The 18323-nt window shown below is 37.9% G+C and overlaps 1 protein-coding gene across 1 annotated transcript; it reads right to left on the reverse strand.

Moving 5' to 3' along the window:
* Positions 1-1761: 1761 nt before the first annotated feature.
* ZDBF2 (zinc finger DBF-type containing 2) lies at positions 1762-17709 on the reverse strand. The gene is made up of 8 exons (XM_082285220.1): positions 17585-17709; positions 15055-15161; positions 14404-14455; positions 13775-13826; positions 13103-13208; positions 12113-12240; positions 6166-8972; positions 1762-2604 (listed from the first exon to the last, which is right to left on the reverse strand). Exons 2-8 carry the CDS (start codon positions 15154-15156, stop codon positions 2582-2584), a joined length of 3270 nt encoding a protein of 1089 aa, XP_082141346.1. The 5' UTR covers positions 15157-15161; positions 17585-17709; the 3' UTR covers positions 1762-2581.
* Between the last annotated feature and the right edge of the window lie 614 nt (positions 17710-18323).

The following is an 18323-nucleotide window of genomic DNA, read 5'->3' on the forward strand; positions in this document are numbered from 1 at the left end:
ATAAAACAAGCAGCAGTAAAGAGAAGCATTATTATTTGCATTAAGCAAATAAAACCTTTTTAACTTAAAATATGTAAGTCTTACACCTCACTTCTACCTCCCTCTTCATCTTAAAATTTCAGTGTAATGAAAAGCAAGTCATACACAAGAGACTCTGCCTTCAGATTCTCTGTTAATTATCATAGCAGAATCGCCAGGCCAGTACAGTATTTAAGCTCTCTGCATGAGCTAGCAAGGCTGTATTTTGATTCTGCAACTTGTTTGCACAATATCAATCATAACTAAGTAAGCTATAACCAACATTTTCAGAGGCACCAGTGCCAACATTAATGCAGTATGACACAGCAAATACGAAAAGCTGACCAGCTTTAATACATTAAAGTACATTTATATTTGAGGATGTGTGATACTGAAAAACCTGTTTATGAATCCCAGTTTTTGGGAAAAACTGTTTTTCAGTTTTCCTTAAGGGTGGAACACTGACAAAAAAAGAAACAAAGTTTAGAAATGCTGACATTGTTAAATCACAAACTGTAATAATGATGTGTTCCTATGTTTCATAAGAAATGCTTCTACACTCCAAGAAAATAATTATGACTTCCAAAACCATCAAAACACAGTAATTATAGCACTAATTACTCCAGTGAATCCAGAGCCAACTAAAACTACGCTATTAATTCCATCATAACTGTCAAATATACCAATTTGGACTGGATCTCCCTTACACACTCTATAAGCATATTGATAATTGTTTTTATTTTCCGTGAAAGAGCAATCACCTGACTTAAAATTTGCTTATAGTATCATGTCTGTAACTCCATGTTGAGATGGTTGAACAATTATTTCTTTAGTTAATCATTACCTGACAGCACAGTATTAACTTCATTCAGCCAACTATGTAATACATGGCTATTTTCAACTATGGGCTGAAAACTGCAAAGCATGTCCTGAAATTTTATGACTTACTAAAGCCTCAGGAAACCATATGCCTCTGCCTCTCAAACATTTACTGATCTGACACATCTGTGTGCGTTGCTCCTGCGAAAGATCACACTGGTTTAAACAGGCACTGCTGCAAATAGCAAATGACTACCAATTTATAGAACAAGGTATTACACTGTTCAAGGCATTCTAGTAATCTGCTTACCAGATACTCCTAAAAGTGTGGTTGCACACTTTTAAGTTTTGAAGAGAGTTCTGCCTGCATTAATTTGTTCTATGACTACAGATGCCAAACCATTTTGCATAAAGTAGAAAGGTGCTTAAGATTATGATACTTCCAGCCCCTGCCCTCATATAGTAAGTGCACATTCTCAAAAAACTCTTAATGAGTAAGCTCTGCAGGAATCTGGCTTGCCATGTGGTTGGGGCTTCTTGGTTTCATGCTGCCAAAATGAAGTTAGACATTTTAAATGTATGTCATCTTTTCAGTGCCATCCTAGAGTGTCATCCTTCAGCGGGCACAGAACAGGACGAATCTTGGCTTCACTGAGTCAAGATATCACACCATTGTGAACAGTTGTTTAAATTATGACTGTCTGCCTTCAGACTAGTAGCTTATTCCATGGCATTCTGTAGTGTTCTTTCCACAACAAATTATAGCAAACAGCTTCAAGTTAAATGCCACTTCAAGAATAAAGAAACTCCAAAAGTACATATTCATTCTTTATTTTATTAAAGCAAGATCTGTTCTGCTGAAGGAATGAATTAATGTATAGCTGCAAAACAAACAAACAAGGAACAAAACCTTTGCTTCTGGGCATGCTCAGAACTATGCTATTACAAATTTTTCTGAAAAATATTACCAGGAATTCTGTGATTCAGCAGATAAAACATTAAAGGAAAAAATTCAGTGATTTTAGTTACATTAGTGAGAGAGATACATTTTACTTTTCCTATCTGTCCCCAAAACACCAAAAGCTGAAAAGCCTTTATTTCCAGTATGAGTTCAGATTACTTTGTTCTCAGGCAGAGTGACCCCAAGGGAAAAAGAAAGGAAGACCAGCAAAGGAATCAAGAATCATCATCCCACTCCTGTTTCACACTATTCAGTGAAGTAAAGCAGACTCCCAAGCACAGGAGCACCTGTACCAACCTGCCCTCTACGCTTCAGACCAGGACAACATCCTCTTCTGTTACCTGACACTGATTTACTTCCAAACAGAACATACTGCCCTGTAATTTAGCTCTTTACAACATAAAAAAAGAAATCCAAATACATGACTGAGAAAAACAATGGAACAATTAATCTGAAATAAAATGAGGAGAAGATACAGAGAAAGAACATCCAGTAACAGCACTGGATGAGTGTGTAGAATCCCTGTATCTTTACAAAACCACATTGTGTCAAATGACCACAGACAGGAGATATAGAGAAGCAGATAAAAAATTACAACATCAAGCAATTATTGCAAAATACATTATCAATAACAAGAACATGAAAACCACAAAAACACATTCTCATTTGGGCACAAATTTAGTATGAAACTTGAGCACAACTTCAGATGAAGCCATAGTCCCATTATTAAACAGAAATATCTCATTTATCTGAGTGCCAGGGAGGGATACTTTCATAACGCAGTTACAAGAACATTGGATGCAAACCTGTCAGAAAGAACAAGAGAGCAAAAAACCCTATCAGCAGATTAACTGAAGAACTGCGAGGTGCAAGTGTCAGGTACCTAAAGTTTTGGGGGATTGCTATTTTGTTTGGTTAGCACCTGGCAAAATATGACTGGGTCACACTCATGGTTAACCATACTAGTGAATAACAAAAATTTATCTGCTTAGAATTAAGGTTGTTTTGAAAGGCTGAATGAGTACTTTATGTGGGGAGAGGCTTTTAAAAATTATGAAATGTATAATAAAAACAATGAACTTACAGGTCAAAATTGCATATGCATTGAAGAAGACACGATAACATTTTTCTCAACTATTATAAAAGGTCCTGGTTCTAACTGCTGTCAATTTAATTCAAAAAGCATGACATTATTCCTCTCTAATCCAGCTCTTTTCTTGCTTCTCCATGTTAAGACATGCAAATGTACTGACAAAACATCTTTGTCCACTAACATTAAAAGAAACCTCTCCCCCCTCAAAAAACACAAAAGAAAAAAGGAAACCCAAACAAAAATAGAAGCATCACCCAAAACCAACCAACCAGCATATCAATTTCAGAGAGAAAGTATTTCAGTTCTCAAGTTTGACATTTGTGTAGGCTCCATAATCATGTTTTGAAGTTTCAGCCATGATGCTAATGAAACAATGTTCTATTCCATACGGGCAGAAACTGTATTATATATCTAACGGGGAAGTGCTTCCCTGTTTCTCAAGACTCCAAAATACTTTTTCTCCTTTTTGCACGATATTGAATGTCTTTGCTATCTTTTGTTTTGCAAGTATGTTCATCAATTCTCTTTCCAAAGCAGTTTCTGCATTTACTTCTCACATCCCAGTCTTTCTGCTTTATCCTAGTAGTTATTGAGCATGCACAGAAGAGGTTTCTCTGAACACTGAGAAGTGAGGCACAGATTAACATCCAAGCCTACAGTAAACCTTATTTTGACAATGTCAGCCACAGAAATGTTTCCAGACTTGCACCCCAAGTCTTATTCTTCTAATAAATTCTTACATTTCATTTTTTTTGTTTTGCTTTTTTTTTAAAGGAAAATATATAGCTAGTTACACTTCTATTTAAATATAACATTTTTCTTCTAAAAACCCCATCCTGATAAGAGGGTCTATTATTAAAAAAAAAAAAAAAAAGACATTACAGTCTAAAAATATTAGTCATTCTATAGTCCTCAACACATTTTTATTACTCAAGATTTCAAGGAAAAGTTGTGCACTCAGTAAGACAAATGTACAATGAATGAGTATGGAGAACAAATATACACTAGTGTTCTTAAAGTACAATGTGCATTAAAACTTATTCACACACAAACTAATTCATGCTCTTCACGTGTAAAATACTGTGAAAAGTAAGATGGAAGAAGTTAGATAGGAAAACATTCTTGTATCATAAAAATATGTTAGAATGGGTCTTATCTATAGAGTTAAAGCTTTGCTTTAAAACAAACTTTATTTAAAAATCTTCTTTTGCTTTATCTAAAAATTAGCCTTTCTATAAAAACCATTCCTTTAAAACTTTGCTTTAAAAACATCAGTTTTATATTAGACAAAATATTAAATTATACAGGCACAATTAGTTAAGAGGGCTATAAGAACTTATATTATAGCCCTTAATTTTCCAGTGACTTGCAATACAGTCATAAGATTCTGTGTCTACTGACAACCATAAAAAAATTCATCCATAGAAATCAACTTTTATATAAAAAATAAAATAAATTAAAACAAAACAAATAACAAAATCTGTCAGACCATATTTCACTTGTAAATGAACTTACTTTCCAGCTGACACATGGACATCTTTTATTTATCTTGGGGAATATGCATATACACTAAAAAGATCCCCAAAATATTCTCTGAACATGTGGTTTATGATGACAGCTTTTATATTTCCTTCAGATACTGTATATTAAAATAAACCATTTCTAAGTCCACCTTTATCTCTGTCCAAGTTCGTGACCCCTGACACTTCAGAAAGAAATGAATGAAGACTCAAGAATGGTTTTGTTTTCTGAGGAGAAAATGCACAGATGTGTTCAATGCCAGAGATAGTAGGGTCTTTTCCATGTTTTTCTCGTGTTCTGAAAAATGTACCACTAGAGAATTTATGAAGACCTTTAAGGTAAAAGAGATTATATCATATATCAAATTGAAGCCCAGATTATTATGATGTTTAACTATGTGCTTAATTTACTATAAATGAACCATTAATCTTGGGTTTTAAAGCACAGAAACATCCGCAAGTCTGGCTTTATGTCTCCTAGCCACATTAAATAAACTGTCATCATAACAACTATTAAAAAAAGAAAGAAAACTAAGCCAAAACACCATGGGTTTGGGTTTCTTTGCCATAAAACTATAGCAGGTGGAACATCAGTGGCCAAACGTGAATCTCTATAGAATGTAATTTTAATTCAATCAGGCTTTTTCAACAAATATTTGAACTCTAATACATTTAGATGGATGCTGTGCTAGGTTTATTTAAATATTTTACTGACAGTTTAGAAAGAAAGTTCGACTTCTAGTCCATAAAAATTTAACCAAGACTACACCCAATAAAGCCAGAAAAGCACAGAACCCCAAACTCAAGGCTGACATTCTAAAACAACTCACTGCTGTTTGTTTGCATTGTAATTTTTCCATCCCCCTCACTAAGGAATGTGAAATTCACCTACAATCTTAATCAATAAGCTATTAAAAACAAACGAAAAACCCCCAAACCCAACCCTATATTTCTTTTAGGATTCGAGATTTCACTTCAGCCACCACCATTTGAACAGTCCCCTAAAGAGACATATTTCCCTACCAGCATGGTCCATTATTGCTTGATGAGAGCCCACAGTGACTTTTAGTCCAAAAGAAAAATGCTTTGGACATGATTTCAGGAACAAAAAAGTCAATACAAAACTGTGTAAAATTGTGTTTCATTTCAAGAAAGCACTGACTTGATCTGAATTGTATCATACTGTATTAATTTTAATGCCTTTCCACAGGCAAGTATATATTATGTGTTGAAGAAGGTGCACATATACACAAACACAAAATACGTACACAGAATTCAGCCCCGATTGAAGTATCTTCATTAAATTTCTAGCATAGCAACTGAGTCATCTTCTGCATTTTAGAATTATGTGAAAAAATTAAAATAGGCACAGTTAATTAACATAGCTTCTAAATTATCTTATTATAGTGCACTGTTAGCACTGATAATACCATAATAACAATATGATACCATTCAAGGTCATTTTGCTGATGTACAGGTGAAGACTAGTAAATATAATTCTAAGTGCTTTTAACTCAAATCCACAACTTCTGCAGCTTTACACAGTAGAACAGTGCAATATATTATGTCCCCATATTCCAGGAACAAGAGCTGAGTTTACAGTTCTGTTTGTTTCACATTAGACTGGCTTTGCACTTTCTGGAGCTCTAGCAATTCAACTGCATTGTCTATGACCTCCTTTTTTTCCCCTCCCTTCTTCCAGGTGCTGGCTATAAAAAAAGAAAAAAGAACTTCTTTTGGTAGCTAGCTCTCACCTGGCAGAACAAGACAGTTTCGAAGTAATGGTACAGCAGTTCTTCTGGAGGGCCTGTTCACAGTGCTAGGATGACCCCGATCTCCACTTACTTCCCAGCTCCTGACTTTGGAGGAAGCTTGCTCTGGCTTCTTGGGAAAAGATTCTGATGTGACTTTCTGCCTTTTTTCAGGAATCCCTGTTACAACTGTTGAGTTCAGAAAGGCCCTTTTTGGTTTCCTCCTCACCTTTAATTTTTTAGCATCAGGCTTTTCTTTCTTAGGGTGCTTTCCCACTGTAGTTTTCCTGGTCTGGCACCTGTGGATGGAGAAAGCAGATTTCTGGGCACAAGGTTGAAGTTGTCTTCTCATCCCCTCTTTCTGCTGTTTTTTAGTCCTGGATGTTTGTTTGCCTGTGGTTATTCTGTTTCCTCTCCTCCCCACAGTACATCTGACAGACTTAGATCCTGCAGCCTTCCTGGAAAAAACTGGTTCTTTTTTAGTGCCTTCTTTTCTCTTCCATATTGCTTTTGGAGTCTCCCTCTCTAACCACTCACTCCTGATAGAGGTCAGAGGAGTTTTGGTAATTCTATTAAATGGAATTAATCTATAATCTCCTTCTATCACAGAGTTCAAAGGTGAAATGATTAGGTGTTTAAAAGAGTTCTCAGATACGAGACAATCTGTTCTTTCTGTGGAAACAGAAGGTCCATCTGCCTTTTGACTTGAGGCTGCATCATTCCCTTTATCTGGATCTGGCAGGAAAGATGCTGAAGAAGAACCATAGAAGTCTGACCAACTGAGTGACTTTGATGGTGTGCTTTCTCTCTGAGCATCAGCTAGTTTCTTCTTGTTTGCATCAATGCTGAGACTTTTGAAAAGCTGGCGAACATGAGAGGGCTTTTTGGCCTTTTCTCCAACTGTACTCTTTGGAGGTGTTTTCAGAATTCGATTTGTCAGTGGGTCATAATATTTGAGAGAACACTGTTTGTATTTATACCTTACAGAGTCCTTGCTATCTGTGGAGTTATGATTTTTCCTCATTTTGGGAATATCTATAGGTTTACCTTTACCCTGTTTTACCTCTGGACACGAGAGTACATACACTACTGTTTTGGGCTGAACAGGACTCATGATCTTGCTATAGGACTCTGGAAGTTTAAGAGCACAGAGTCTAGTTTTCATGTTTGGAGTTTTTTCATTCTCCAGCCACGCGATGCTTGCTTTCTGATCAGCTGGATCAGATTCTCTTCTAGACATTTTCCTTTTTGCTACAGGGTAGTTCAGCAGACTTGTCTGGGTGCCATGGCTGACTTTAACCACCTGACATCTTGAAGCCAGGCGCCACGTCCTTTTCCTAGGCATTTTTACAATTTGTGGGTTGCATAGTGTATCTGAGGCTAAAGATGGGTTATCAAAATCAGAGCCACCACTTAAAGCATCATTAAATTCTGGCAATGCTTTAACTGGTGCACTTTCCGTTCTATTACCCTCAATAATATTGATCCTTTTTTCATCCTTTTGCTTTTTTTTCTTCATTCTCTTCCCTGTACAATTGGCTGAGGATTCGCTGTTAAAATAACAGCGAAAACGACCTTCCCTGAAATCCCGCACAAGTTCTTCAATTTTTATATCATCTTCATACATTATTTGAGACCAAGTCTTTCCCACAAAAGAAGGAGGCACGTGAGGCAGGGCTGGAAGAACTGGTTCTTCGGTATGAACTACAACATCCTTTTTCACTGCTTCTATTTTCTCTAATGATTCAGTTTTTAAAACAGAAGAGAGCTGTGTTCCATAGTCTTTATCTTGCAAACATACTCGGACCTCTTTTAGGAATTCTATGTCTTTTATAGCTGCCTTGGGTAAGTCTGTTCCTACCTGTATTGATGCATCACAGTCAAAACTCATTTCAGAGCCCTCTAAATTAGTACAGTCCAGAAGTGAGGAAAAAGGTACACAGGGATTATTCTCTTCTTTGAAATAAATTTCTTCAGATGTAGTTTCATGGCAGTATTTCAAAATTACATCTTCAATAGTTTCATCCACTGAACTTTCATCACCTCTGTTTGTCTTCATGTTTTTGCATCGTGCTAGTTGTGGGGATGTCCCAAGGTCTAGGGAGCTGCTGATACCCACAGTATCCCTGAGATGGAGATCAGACACCAGAGTTTCATCCTGAGTTCGTAAACTATCTCGCTTTGAGAGAGATTGACCTGAGGTAATAAAGCAAGAATTGCTGTGGCTGCGTGTAGGATTCTGATGAGAATCTGAAGGGTGTTTTGGGTGAACCAGTGCTGGAGCAGGATTTAAGCGCGGGTTCAACAACACATCACTGCTGCAGACCTCCACTGCTCTTTCATCACATCTGCTACACAGAAACAGATTTGATCCTGCCAAATCCCTAACATTTTTTCCTGTTTTAGGATTAACAGAGGAACTGTGGCTGGTAGGACTGAGAGAAAATTGCTGAGGTACAGGGCTCACAGCTGTAAACTGGCCTTCATGGCTATGATTCGCAATTCGAGCATTTTTCAGAGTTACCCATTTCTTATCGCTACAAATGCCGATAGACTGCTGGGATATTCCTGGAACACGTTCCTGGCCTCCGTGAAGTTTTTGAAAACCTGCTTGTGTTACAAAAGTTTTCTTTGTGCCCTCCTGAGACAGGCATGGAACAGAAGAGCCTATTTCATGAATGGACTCCTGGTCTTTGCTGGAAATCTCCTGTTTCTCACTGCTCCTCTTTTTCTGCATCTCTTCTGAAGACAGGCAAGAAATCCTAGGAGCCTCCAGAGTGACAGGGGATGGCATGTCATCATAGGTTGGTCTAAAGGGCAGGGGAGAAAAAACCAGCTTATATAAATACTGTAAATACACTTAAATTTATCAAGCAATAGCAGTGTGGGGGTTTTTTAAGAGTAATTACCTAGACTGCATCACTTATAATGAACAGACTAAAATTACTGTTTCTGCTACTTTAGCAGAGACACTAAATTTTTTAAAACTATGGACGGGGAAATGCTCCATAAAGCGAAAGATAAGACTAATCTCCAGATGGTTATCACTCTCTTCATGCAACCATCAATTAAGAATGGCCAAACATAGATTATAATAATTTTATAAATACAGCAAAGCAGGAAAAGTAAAGATATTTCTTTTATTTGAAGTGGTAAGCCTATGAAGAGGTTATTTCACTGGTCATACTATCATTACTTAAAATTGAGCTTTTGAAGAGAAATGGAACATAATAGTAGTATAAAACCATCATTGAGAATAAATGCCCTTTACTCTACAAAACATGGCTGCCTGATAGGAACTCTGCACATGTGGCCAAGGAATTCCATGCTTACTGTTTCTCACAGACATACCACAGCTTCTGACTCACTCCAGTCAGGATTGTTCAGCCTTGCTGTGACAACAGATTTTCATATATTCTGTAACTGGCAGTTCTGTCTTTTGGATTGCCTCAAACACAAGGGTTTGTGTCTTGCAGATTTAACACAGCTGACAGACGTGGACTATTTGCAACACAGGAACCCACAAGGCTTCAACATGTAACAGCTGGGCAAATCCAATGAAAACAATTTTTAAAATATGTAAATATAACTGAAGTAAAGAATATTGTGTTTCACTCGAAAATTATGACCAGACCTTGTGAGACCCAAATGGATGCTTACTTTTGACGTCTGATATGGCAGACATCAGCTAACAGAAGCATTGTGAACAAATTTGATAGTACTTTCCTTTTATAGTAATTCCTTGGTAATATAACTAAGAGTACATCAAGCTAAGGGAAGTAAGACTGATGAAGCAAGAGAAACCTCATATAATGAAACATTAAAAAAGAAGAGGACTATTCTATTACTATATGATTGCAAAGTAACCAAATAGATCAGATAATCAAACAATGCCTGTCAGCTGAACTGCTGCTTTGCCCTTACATGGATTCTTGGTCACCTAAGTTCTGAAAGGCCTAAAGGGAAGGCCAAATGCAGCAGAAATAATCTTTTTACTTCCTAACTTCAGAGTTCTTCCATCTTTACATGAAACATCTTTGTGTCCTGGCATCTGGACATTGCTGAAAGACTAAATATAAAACTAAATAGATTTTCATATGGAGAAACTATGGCAAACTGCTGAGTCTCTAGCTCAGTTAACAGCCTACAAGTACTTTTCAAAAATTACTTTTAAGCAAATGTCTCTGGGGGGAGAAGAGAACAGAACTACAGTTTTATATAGTTAGGAACTTTTGACAGTTTTGCTACAAATTACCCCCCTAAGTAGAACAAAGATTTACTTTCTAAAATGCTCAATATTATTTCTTTAGGTAATAAACTTACATACAAGAGTTTGGAGGAAGGAATGATTTGGTGGTTTGTGGGTGTTTGGTTTTGTTTTGTTTTTTTTACTGGGGGAGAACAACAATATGCTTTGAAATTCAGTATAAGGCAAAGCTCTGATGAATTTTTCTTTTTTCCACATAACTACTAGGTATACTGGTTCTGTAAAACAAATCAGTTTTTACAAATATTTCCATAACCTTTTAAAATGGCACATAAAGATCCCTTGTGTGAATTCAGATAAATAGTAAAAACAGGTATTTAAAGCACTGAGTGAAACTGTGTATAAATCCAAGCGTTTTAACATGAGAAAGAAGAGAATCAAAATCTTACCTCAGGTGTCAATTAAGACCATAACTTTCTTTTCAGAGCAGGACCACAAAATAAATCTATTCACAGTTTGTTTTCCATTTTTGCTTTTCTTCCTCCAAACTCTGTCTAGATTTGGGGTTAACTCTTCCGCCTTCTTCCTCCAACTTAATCTAGATTTTGTGCATTATTTTTCTAATTTTTCTATTCCTTCTTCCAATAACTTAGAGGAACATGGTAGTTTGTTTTTCCTTGTTAGCAGGTTTCATTCACCAAGGGAACAATCTTTTATTAATGACACCTCAAGAAAGGGCTTTTTTCATTTGGATGTTGCTTTAAAATGAATCCTGTATTTTCTCCATGGCAAAAAAATGGTGAATCTTCTCAAGACAGTGCAATTAAATCTATTTATTTAAGATGGGAGGACAATTTATTTACTTGTAGTGATGTGTACATCATGCCCTGGACTAGTGTGGTATAGACATGCATATTAGCTTATTCTGCCACACCTTTTGTCTGAAAGCACATCAATGAGTGCTTTCAGACAAAATACCCTTCTGCTTGTCAGACATATAGCAGAGTTGTATATTGAGAAACACTGTACTGGGATCAAACTGGGACTTTTGTCTGACTTTCAAAACATAACAAATGAGGAATGAGATTTAATTGATTTTCCTTCACCTACAGAGAAAAATTTAATACACTGATCCTCTTACCACTCTTGAAACATGCACATGATAAATAAAGAGAATACTTTTCAAAATCTGAGTATTAATGAATTGGCCAGTTAATGTAATTCAAGTATTAACTGAACATGTGAACTGCAAGGATAATGAAAAAATAAACATGTAAATACTTACCTGACATAATCAACAAACCAAAATTATGAACTCTTTCAAAACATACCATAAAATATGCTGCTAAATATATATAAAGCCCAGAATTATAAAATTTAGAATAAAATATATAAAGCTCAAATTTGAAGACTTTGTAAACACATGTGAGATCGTACAGTCTGTTATTGTAAGTACTGACCTATATACTCCTCCTTTTTCAGGTCTTCACATTTAAACACTATCTGGTGTTGTTTCAAATCCATTAGCAGTGAAAAGGAGTTTAAAAGTGCAGAGACAACACAAAAGCAATATATTTGCATGCTGTTTATATAAATACATGTCTTTCTAAATAGTCTTCATTGAGCAAATTTCACCTTGAATGGGCCAAATTTACTGCTCAACAGTAGAACAGAAATAGGAATTCATAACACATGCATTCCACTACCACGTATTAAGAAAAAAAAAAGCCTTCTGTATTATACCTGCTGTCATGGTACCTGTGGGGATGATGCTGTAAAACATCTTGCAGGAAACGCTCCATTAAGCTACTGGTACCCATACGATTCCTACAGTATGTTGTAAAATGTCTGTGCTGGGAGCTGAAAATATGCTGGTGAAAGATAAAACAGATGATTAGTCTAATACTACTGCTAGCACACAGGCCTATTCCTAAAAATTTCTTCCCAGCTTAAATATTTACACCATTGCTATAAAAATACTTAAATAAAAAGAAAAATATTCAGCTTTTTCTATTTTAAAGCCTTGATTGAAATTTTTAAGTACGCTTAGGCAGTCTCAATGCTAAAATGTATCAAAACATCTTTTTGAGTTGGAACTTAAATTAGTGGTTCTGGTAGCTGCTGACAAATCTCTTCTAACTAGTACAAATACTCTCACAAATCTCATAGCTGCTCACAGGTCTCTTAACCAGAACAAATACTCTAAATTTATCTATAAATGACTTATAATATTCTTGAACTTCGTATGAGCAAACATCCTGTAATTCACTCTAATTAACAAGATTTTTCTTAAGTGTAGATGATTAAATAGGCCTCTACTTTCTAATTTAAAAAGTCTAAAAGACAGGAGACTGACAGAGCTAAAGAACTGAAAATAGTTGATCAAACATCTCCACCCTTGATATAAAACATATTACTGTAACCCTAACACTTTACAATACATACAGATCTCAAGATTAAAGACACAGAAAAAAACATAATGAATGCAATGCACAGCCAAGTGCCACTTTGGAAAAGCAGACTGCAGCAGCCATGCCACTCCCACCAGCATCTTTTATAACAGGTAACAAAGAAGCAAGGTGTCTTACTCAGTGCACATATTGTGCAATTCACAAAGTGCTTATTTTTCACTCAGTACTGGTTGTTCAGCGCAGAAACCGGTATTTTATAAGCTGATAAAGCCTTTAGGTAGTCCTTGCTATCTGCTGCCAAGTTATGCAGAGGCTGTCTCACCTGTTCCAGATTACTGTAGTGTACATGGCAACAGTTGCAGTATCCTTGTCTATTTTGCACAGTGGATGCTCCAGGCCGAGGACGTTCTTGTCCACTTCTGCGTAAACTGAAAGAAGCAGGTAATATTATCAAGACATGTTGGGTTGTTTAATCCATGTCCTTAGCACAGAAATTCTAAATATCTATCTTACTACAAAGATGGGAAAAACTTGCAACATAAATGTTTCTATTTTAGAATTGTAATGGTAAGTGGTACTATGTATTTTAAAGTATTCTCAAGCAAATTTCACTAAAGAAATTTTTCCTTAAATGCAGAACAAAGAATAACAGCTTGAAGGCACAGTTAGCTGAAATCTGAAAATAATTACCTCTAAAGAAAAAGGCAGAGTCATATTTTCATTCGTCTTTTTGTCAGTATTTTGAAATAAAAGAAAAAAAGACCAAGGACACCTGACACTGACACAGTAGTTTTGGGCACTACAATGTGCCTTCCCCACAGTTTTTAACAGTACATGGGTATAAGACACAAAGGATCTCCATCATACACTTAATCCATATTGTATCACTGTCATCCATTACACAAGGTAACAGATAAGGCTGAAAAGCAGATTTTTCCCATTTTACTTCGGTAAGCAGTAAGCTGGATGCCAGTCAGATCATCACCTAACTTACCTGCTACTGCTGTCCTGCTGTGGAGAGCCCTCAACACCATGTCTTTGGATTCCTACAGAAAAACAAAAACAACCACCAAAAAATAAAAAAACCCCAAGCAAACACATGTACAAAACATAAAAACCAACAGAGTATCGCGGAGATGGAGAGTTTTACCTGTAGCTAGCTACTTCTCTTACACTGCATTTGTCAAAACTACTATTTTAAAGGAAGATAAAAGGTTTAGTAAGTTCAAAAAAGCATTAAGAGATCCTTTTGTCAGCAAAGTTCATCCAAGAACTTCATAAAATAAGCTTTACTCTTTCATGGCTGAGGCGAATGAGAATTTTTCTACTGACTTGTCTGGGTTCAAGACTAGGCAATCTACATTGCTACTGTGACATCCATGATCACTGAGAGAAAATGTAAAATGTCTCAATCAGCTTACCACAGGACAAGAAACTTAACACCTACATGGAAATTTTGTGGAATATTCAGAAGTCACTCTTTCCACCTAAGCTCCATAATGAAATTTAAGAAATCCAAGTATGTAATTGAACTACAAGGTGAACTAATGCTTCTACTGATAATTATTATGTATTTAAATGTAACTGCAACGAAAACTACTTTCAACTTTTTGAACTTCTTACCTTGTGCTGAAGAAGCAGCAGCTTCATCAGATCGTTTGATTCTCTCAAACATCTGTAAGTAAAAAATTTTTTAAAAGTCAATCCATCCTCATACCATATCCTGAAGCTCCTCCTTCAGTCCACGCTACAAGCTCTTCAGAAGCTCTATACTGTTTCAGCTATAGACCAATATTTGACTTAAATGAAGCTGCAATTCTAAAGAGAAACTTCTGCTTTACTAGGTTACCCTAGTATTATATTTAACAATATATTTTAGCTTTGATAAAAGGGGCTAACTTCTAATTAATGAAATCAAATACTATACTTACGAGCACAGCCTAGACTCTGTTAGGTTATTAAGCAATAACCGTATCAAATTAATGTAATTACTTAATTTCCTAAGTCACCTTAACAATTGAGATGAGATATATATGTAAGAAAACCCATATGAGACCTACACCACACAAAGGAATTACCTAGGCTGGAAAAGTAATCCTTATTACTCAAAAGATCTGCAAATCAATTTTTAATCTCACAATTTTTAATAAAAATATGACTGCAGCAACAAGCAGTTACATTCTTTAGGGCATCCAAACACAAAGGACTTCCAAGTGTCACATAAGCCTTTTACGCTGTGGAACCCAAGTGTTAAATCAGCTTTCTAGTACCTACCTTAGAGTCACCGACCTTCCTCATCCACCAAAGCTGACTCCAGACTAGCAGACAATAAATGTCGAACAGGAGGCCATTTGCAGTGCAGGACACTTCTCTCATCCCATCTGGCAACAAGGAAGAGCCTTTTAAAATAACATCAATAATGCATGTTTCCCACGCCCGAAGGCATGTAAATTTTTCTGTACCATTTTGCAAACAGTTGAACAAATGGATAAATCTTTTTGAAGTCTGCAGCACATCTTTTTTAATATGGAAGTAATTTTGACAGTCTTTCCTATATAAATGTTAACCATTCCTTCTGGAATACCTTTGTTTCTTCTTTCTTCCTCATGGGCCCTGTGTACTATACATTGTTGTCATTTCCCAGACTATGCACTGCCCACAATAAAATACCTGGGATGTTGTAGCATTTATGGTCAGAAGGAATATCTTAATACCTCAACTTTAAACACACCCCCGTCCCCCAAAACAAAACAATCCACCAAAACACCAAACTCATCCTACTTCCCATTGTGTTGTAACTTACATAATAACATTAAAAAACCAAATAAACAAGAAACCCCAGCTGTTCTTATAAACCTTTTCATCTGGCAGCTGAGAAAAGCTTTTTTGATAGATCAGCTGTTCTCAGTCATCCTGTTCTATTTCCTATACACAGCCAGGACCCAAAAGACAGTGATGGAAAAACACAGAAGACTATCCTTCATGAGTGTTGCTTTATGTAAAATAACTCGTTCCACGTGCTGGAAGTCAATTTACTGCTATTTTAAGTCTCACTGTATACAAACAATCTTACGATAAAGCTAAAAGTATGGCAAGAGTGTAGCAACCACAGAGGAAGCTACCCCACGGACGAGGCAGTCAGACAGCAGTTCCACAGCCAGCAGGGGACACCACAACCATTCATCCCTCTCCAGTGCCCCAAAAGGAGATTAAAGCACCTCGACACAACAATGTTTCATTCCATCTCAAAAATGCCAAGCAGTGGCAACAGCAACATGTTAGAGGATGGTTTGTTGCTTCTTTATTTCAAGGACTAATTTCAATGGTGAGGTGCTACTGGGAGTTCACTCAGCTGCAAGTACAATCCCATTTAAATTGAGTTAGGTGCAAAGTAACTGTAAACAGGCCAGAACTAGGAAAATAACTATACTGAATGACACCTGTCTGGATCTCCTTGTTATCTTTTTACAATTCAAGGAAACTCAATGGGCCAGATTTTCTCACTGGAGGAAAGGTGTGATAGGTAAAAGTGGAAAAAGTCCAGCTATTGCTTAGTAGCTAACAGAAAAACATCTTCGAGGAAAAACAATCTCTTTATACCAGTGTTTTATAAGACCACTAATGTACAGGACAAAGACATAAGTCTGACCTCAAGCTATATACAGCTTGCTTATCATCTGAAGTCAAGCTTAAATCACAAGCTAATAATATTAGGAAATCTGCTATGCAGATGCCTTATTTATGTTGCCAAAATCTGGATGGCCTGAGATCCTTACCTTTTAAACAAAGAGACTATAGCTATAAATCCACAAAGGATTTTTCAGATGAAAGGAAAGACTGCATAATTCTACCTTAGTTAAGATATTTACAGTGGGAAGTATCTTAAACTGTTGGATTAAAGAGTAAATAATACCTGTTCAAAATTAAGTTTAAACATTTTACAACCAAAAAATCCTTTAAATTGTAACAAATGTAAAAACAACCAGTTACATACAGAAATATTTGATTTTATAAAATTCTAACCAAGCTATTTTAGCAGCTGTCTCTAAAATCAATGCTTCGTTTTAGTTTCATTGAATTACTCTGTGTACAGCAGGTAGAGAATAAAAATTTCAATCATATTTAACAAGGCAACCAAAAGCCATGAAACATACACATTAAAAAAAATTTAAATAACAATTTTAAAAGTAGTAATAATCAGTGGTGCATTCTTATAGTAACTGGGTGTCAAAGGCATCAGATAAACTCTCCAGACAGTGTCACTCTTGCACTGCAACAAGTAAAATAAGAGTTAAAAGGCAATAAAAACTGTTCCTCGAAATACACCTCATGAAAACCTCTACCACCCCTTCACCTGAGCGCAACTGTACTGGGCAGGCAGAGGGAGAACAAGGGGGAAACTCTCCCCTAAACAGAGGGGCTTGCCTTCCCACAGCACTACCACAAACAGGGAGGCGGCGGCTCCTTTCAGGAACGGCCTCTGCCCCGCGGCCTCACCGCACCGGCGCAGGCCCCGTCCCGGCAGCGCCGCGCCCGCGGTGCCCGCGGTGCCCGCCCCGCCTCGCCTCGCCTGGCCTCGCCTCGCCTCGTCCCGTCCCGTCTCACGCCGGGCCCCGCCGCCCGGGGCGGAGCCGCAGGACCCGCAGGGCCGGCCGGCAGCCGAGGGATCAGGGCCGGCTGTGCCCTCGGGAGCTCCGCCCGTCCCGCCGGGACGCGGCACCCGCTGCCGAGCGCTGAGGGGACGCTGAGGCGGCCGCGCGCTCACCCGCCCACTCCCGGTTCCCCGCTCCGGCCACCGTCTCACCTCCATCATTCCCCGTTCGCTCCTCAGTGCCGCGCTGGGGTCAAGGGACGCCATCCTCTGCTTCCTGCTCCGGGTCGGCGGGCCGCGCCCCGCGAAGGGAATGGCGGGAGCTGCGGTTTCTCGAGCCGCCGCTGCCGGCCCGGCTCGGCTCGGGCGTCTCCTTCCCTCAGCGCCGCGCTCCGCCCGCCCGGGGTCCCGTCCCGCAGCCGCCATGCAGGCCGAGCTGTCGGGAGCTGTCTTCGCGCGACTCGCACGGAGCCCCCAAAGCCTCCCTTCCTCCAGCCCAGGCGCTGGAATACTGCTCCAGAACACCTCGGGGTGGCGTCTGTTTGTCAGCCCCGGCCGGGATGTTTCTGGTTACAGAGAAGTAACCTCTTCGCTGCGTTTCGTTTCAACAACTGTAATAGCAGTTTTCTCCTTCAAAACACATTACTTCGTGTACTTGAGAGCAGGCTATAAGTTTTACCCTTCTTTTGGTTTTTAATTTTTAATTTTCGGCCATTAAAAGTAGCTTGCTTTACATGGTGTGGCTTGTTCAAGTACGTTTTATCAGAACGTTGAAGTCTGACTTTATCAGAGTTCATGCTAGATCTGCTTCTAAGTGGGCTTTAGAATGTGACCTTACCTCAGGTTCTCTTATTTTCAGCTGTAGGGTTTTGAACGTTTGTCTCGTCTGCTGTGGGAAACGAGCCGTTGCATATTTCTCTCATTATGCTGAAGCAGCAGGGTATTTTAAGCC

Source organism: Coloeus monedula, assembly GCF_965178545.1.
Source record: "Coloeus monedula genome assembly, chromosome: 7".
NCBI lineage: Eukaryota > Metazoa > Chordata > Aves > Passeriformes > Corvidae > Coloeus > Coloeus monedula.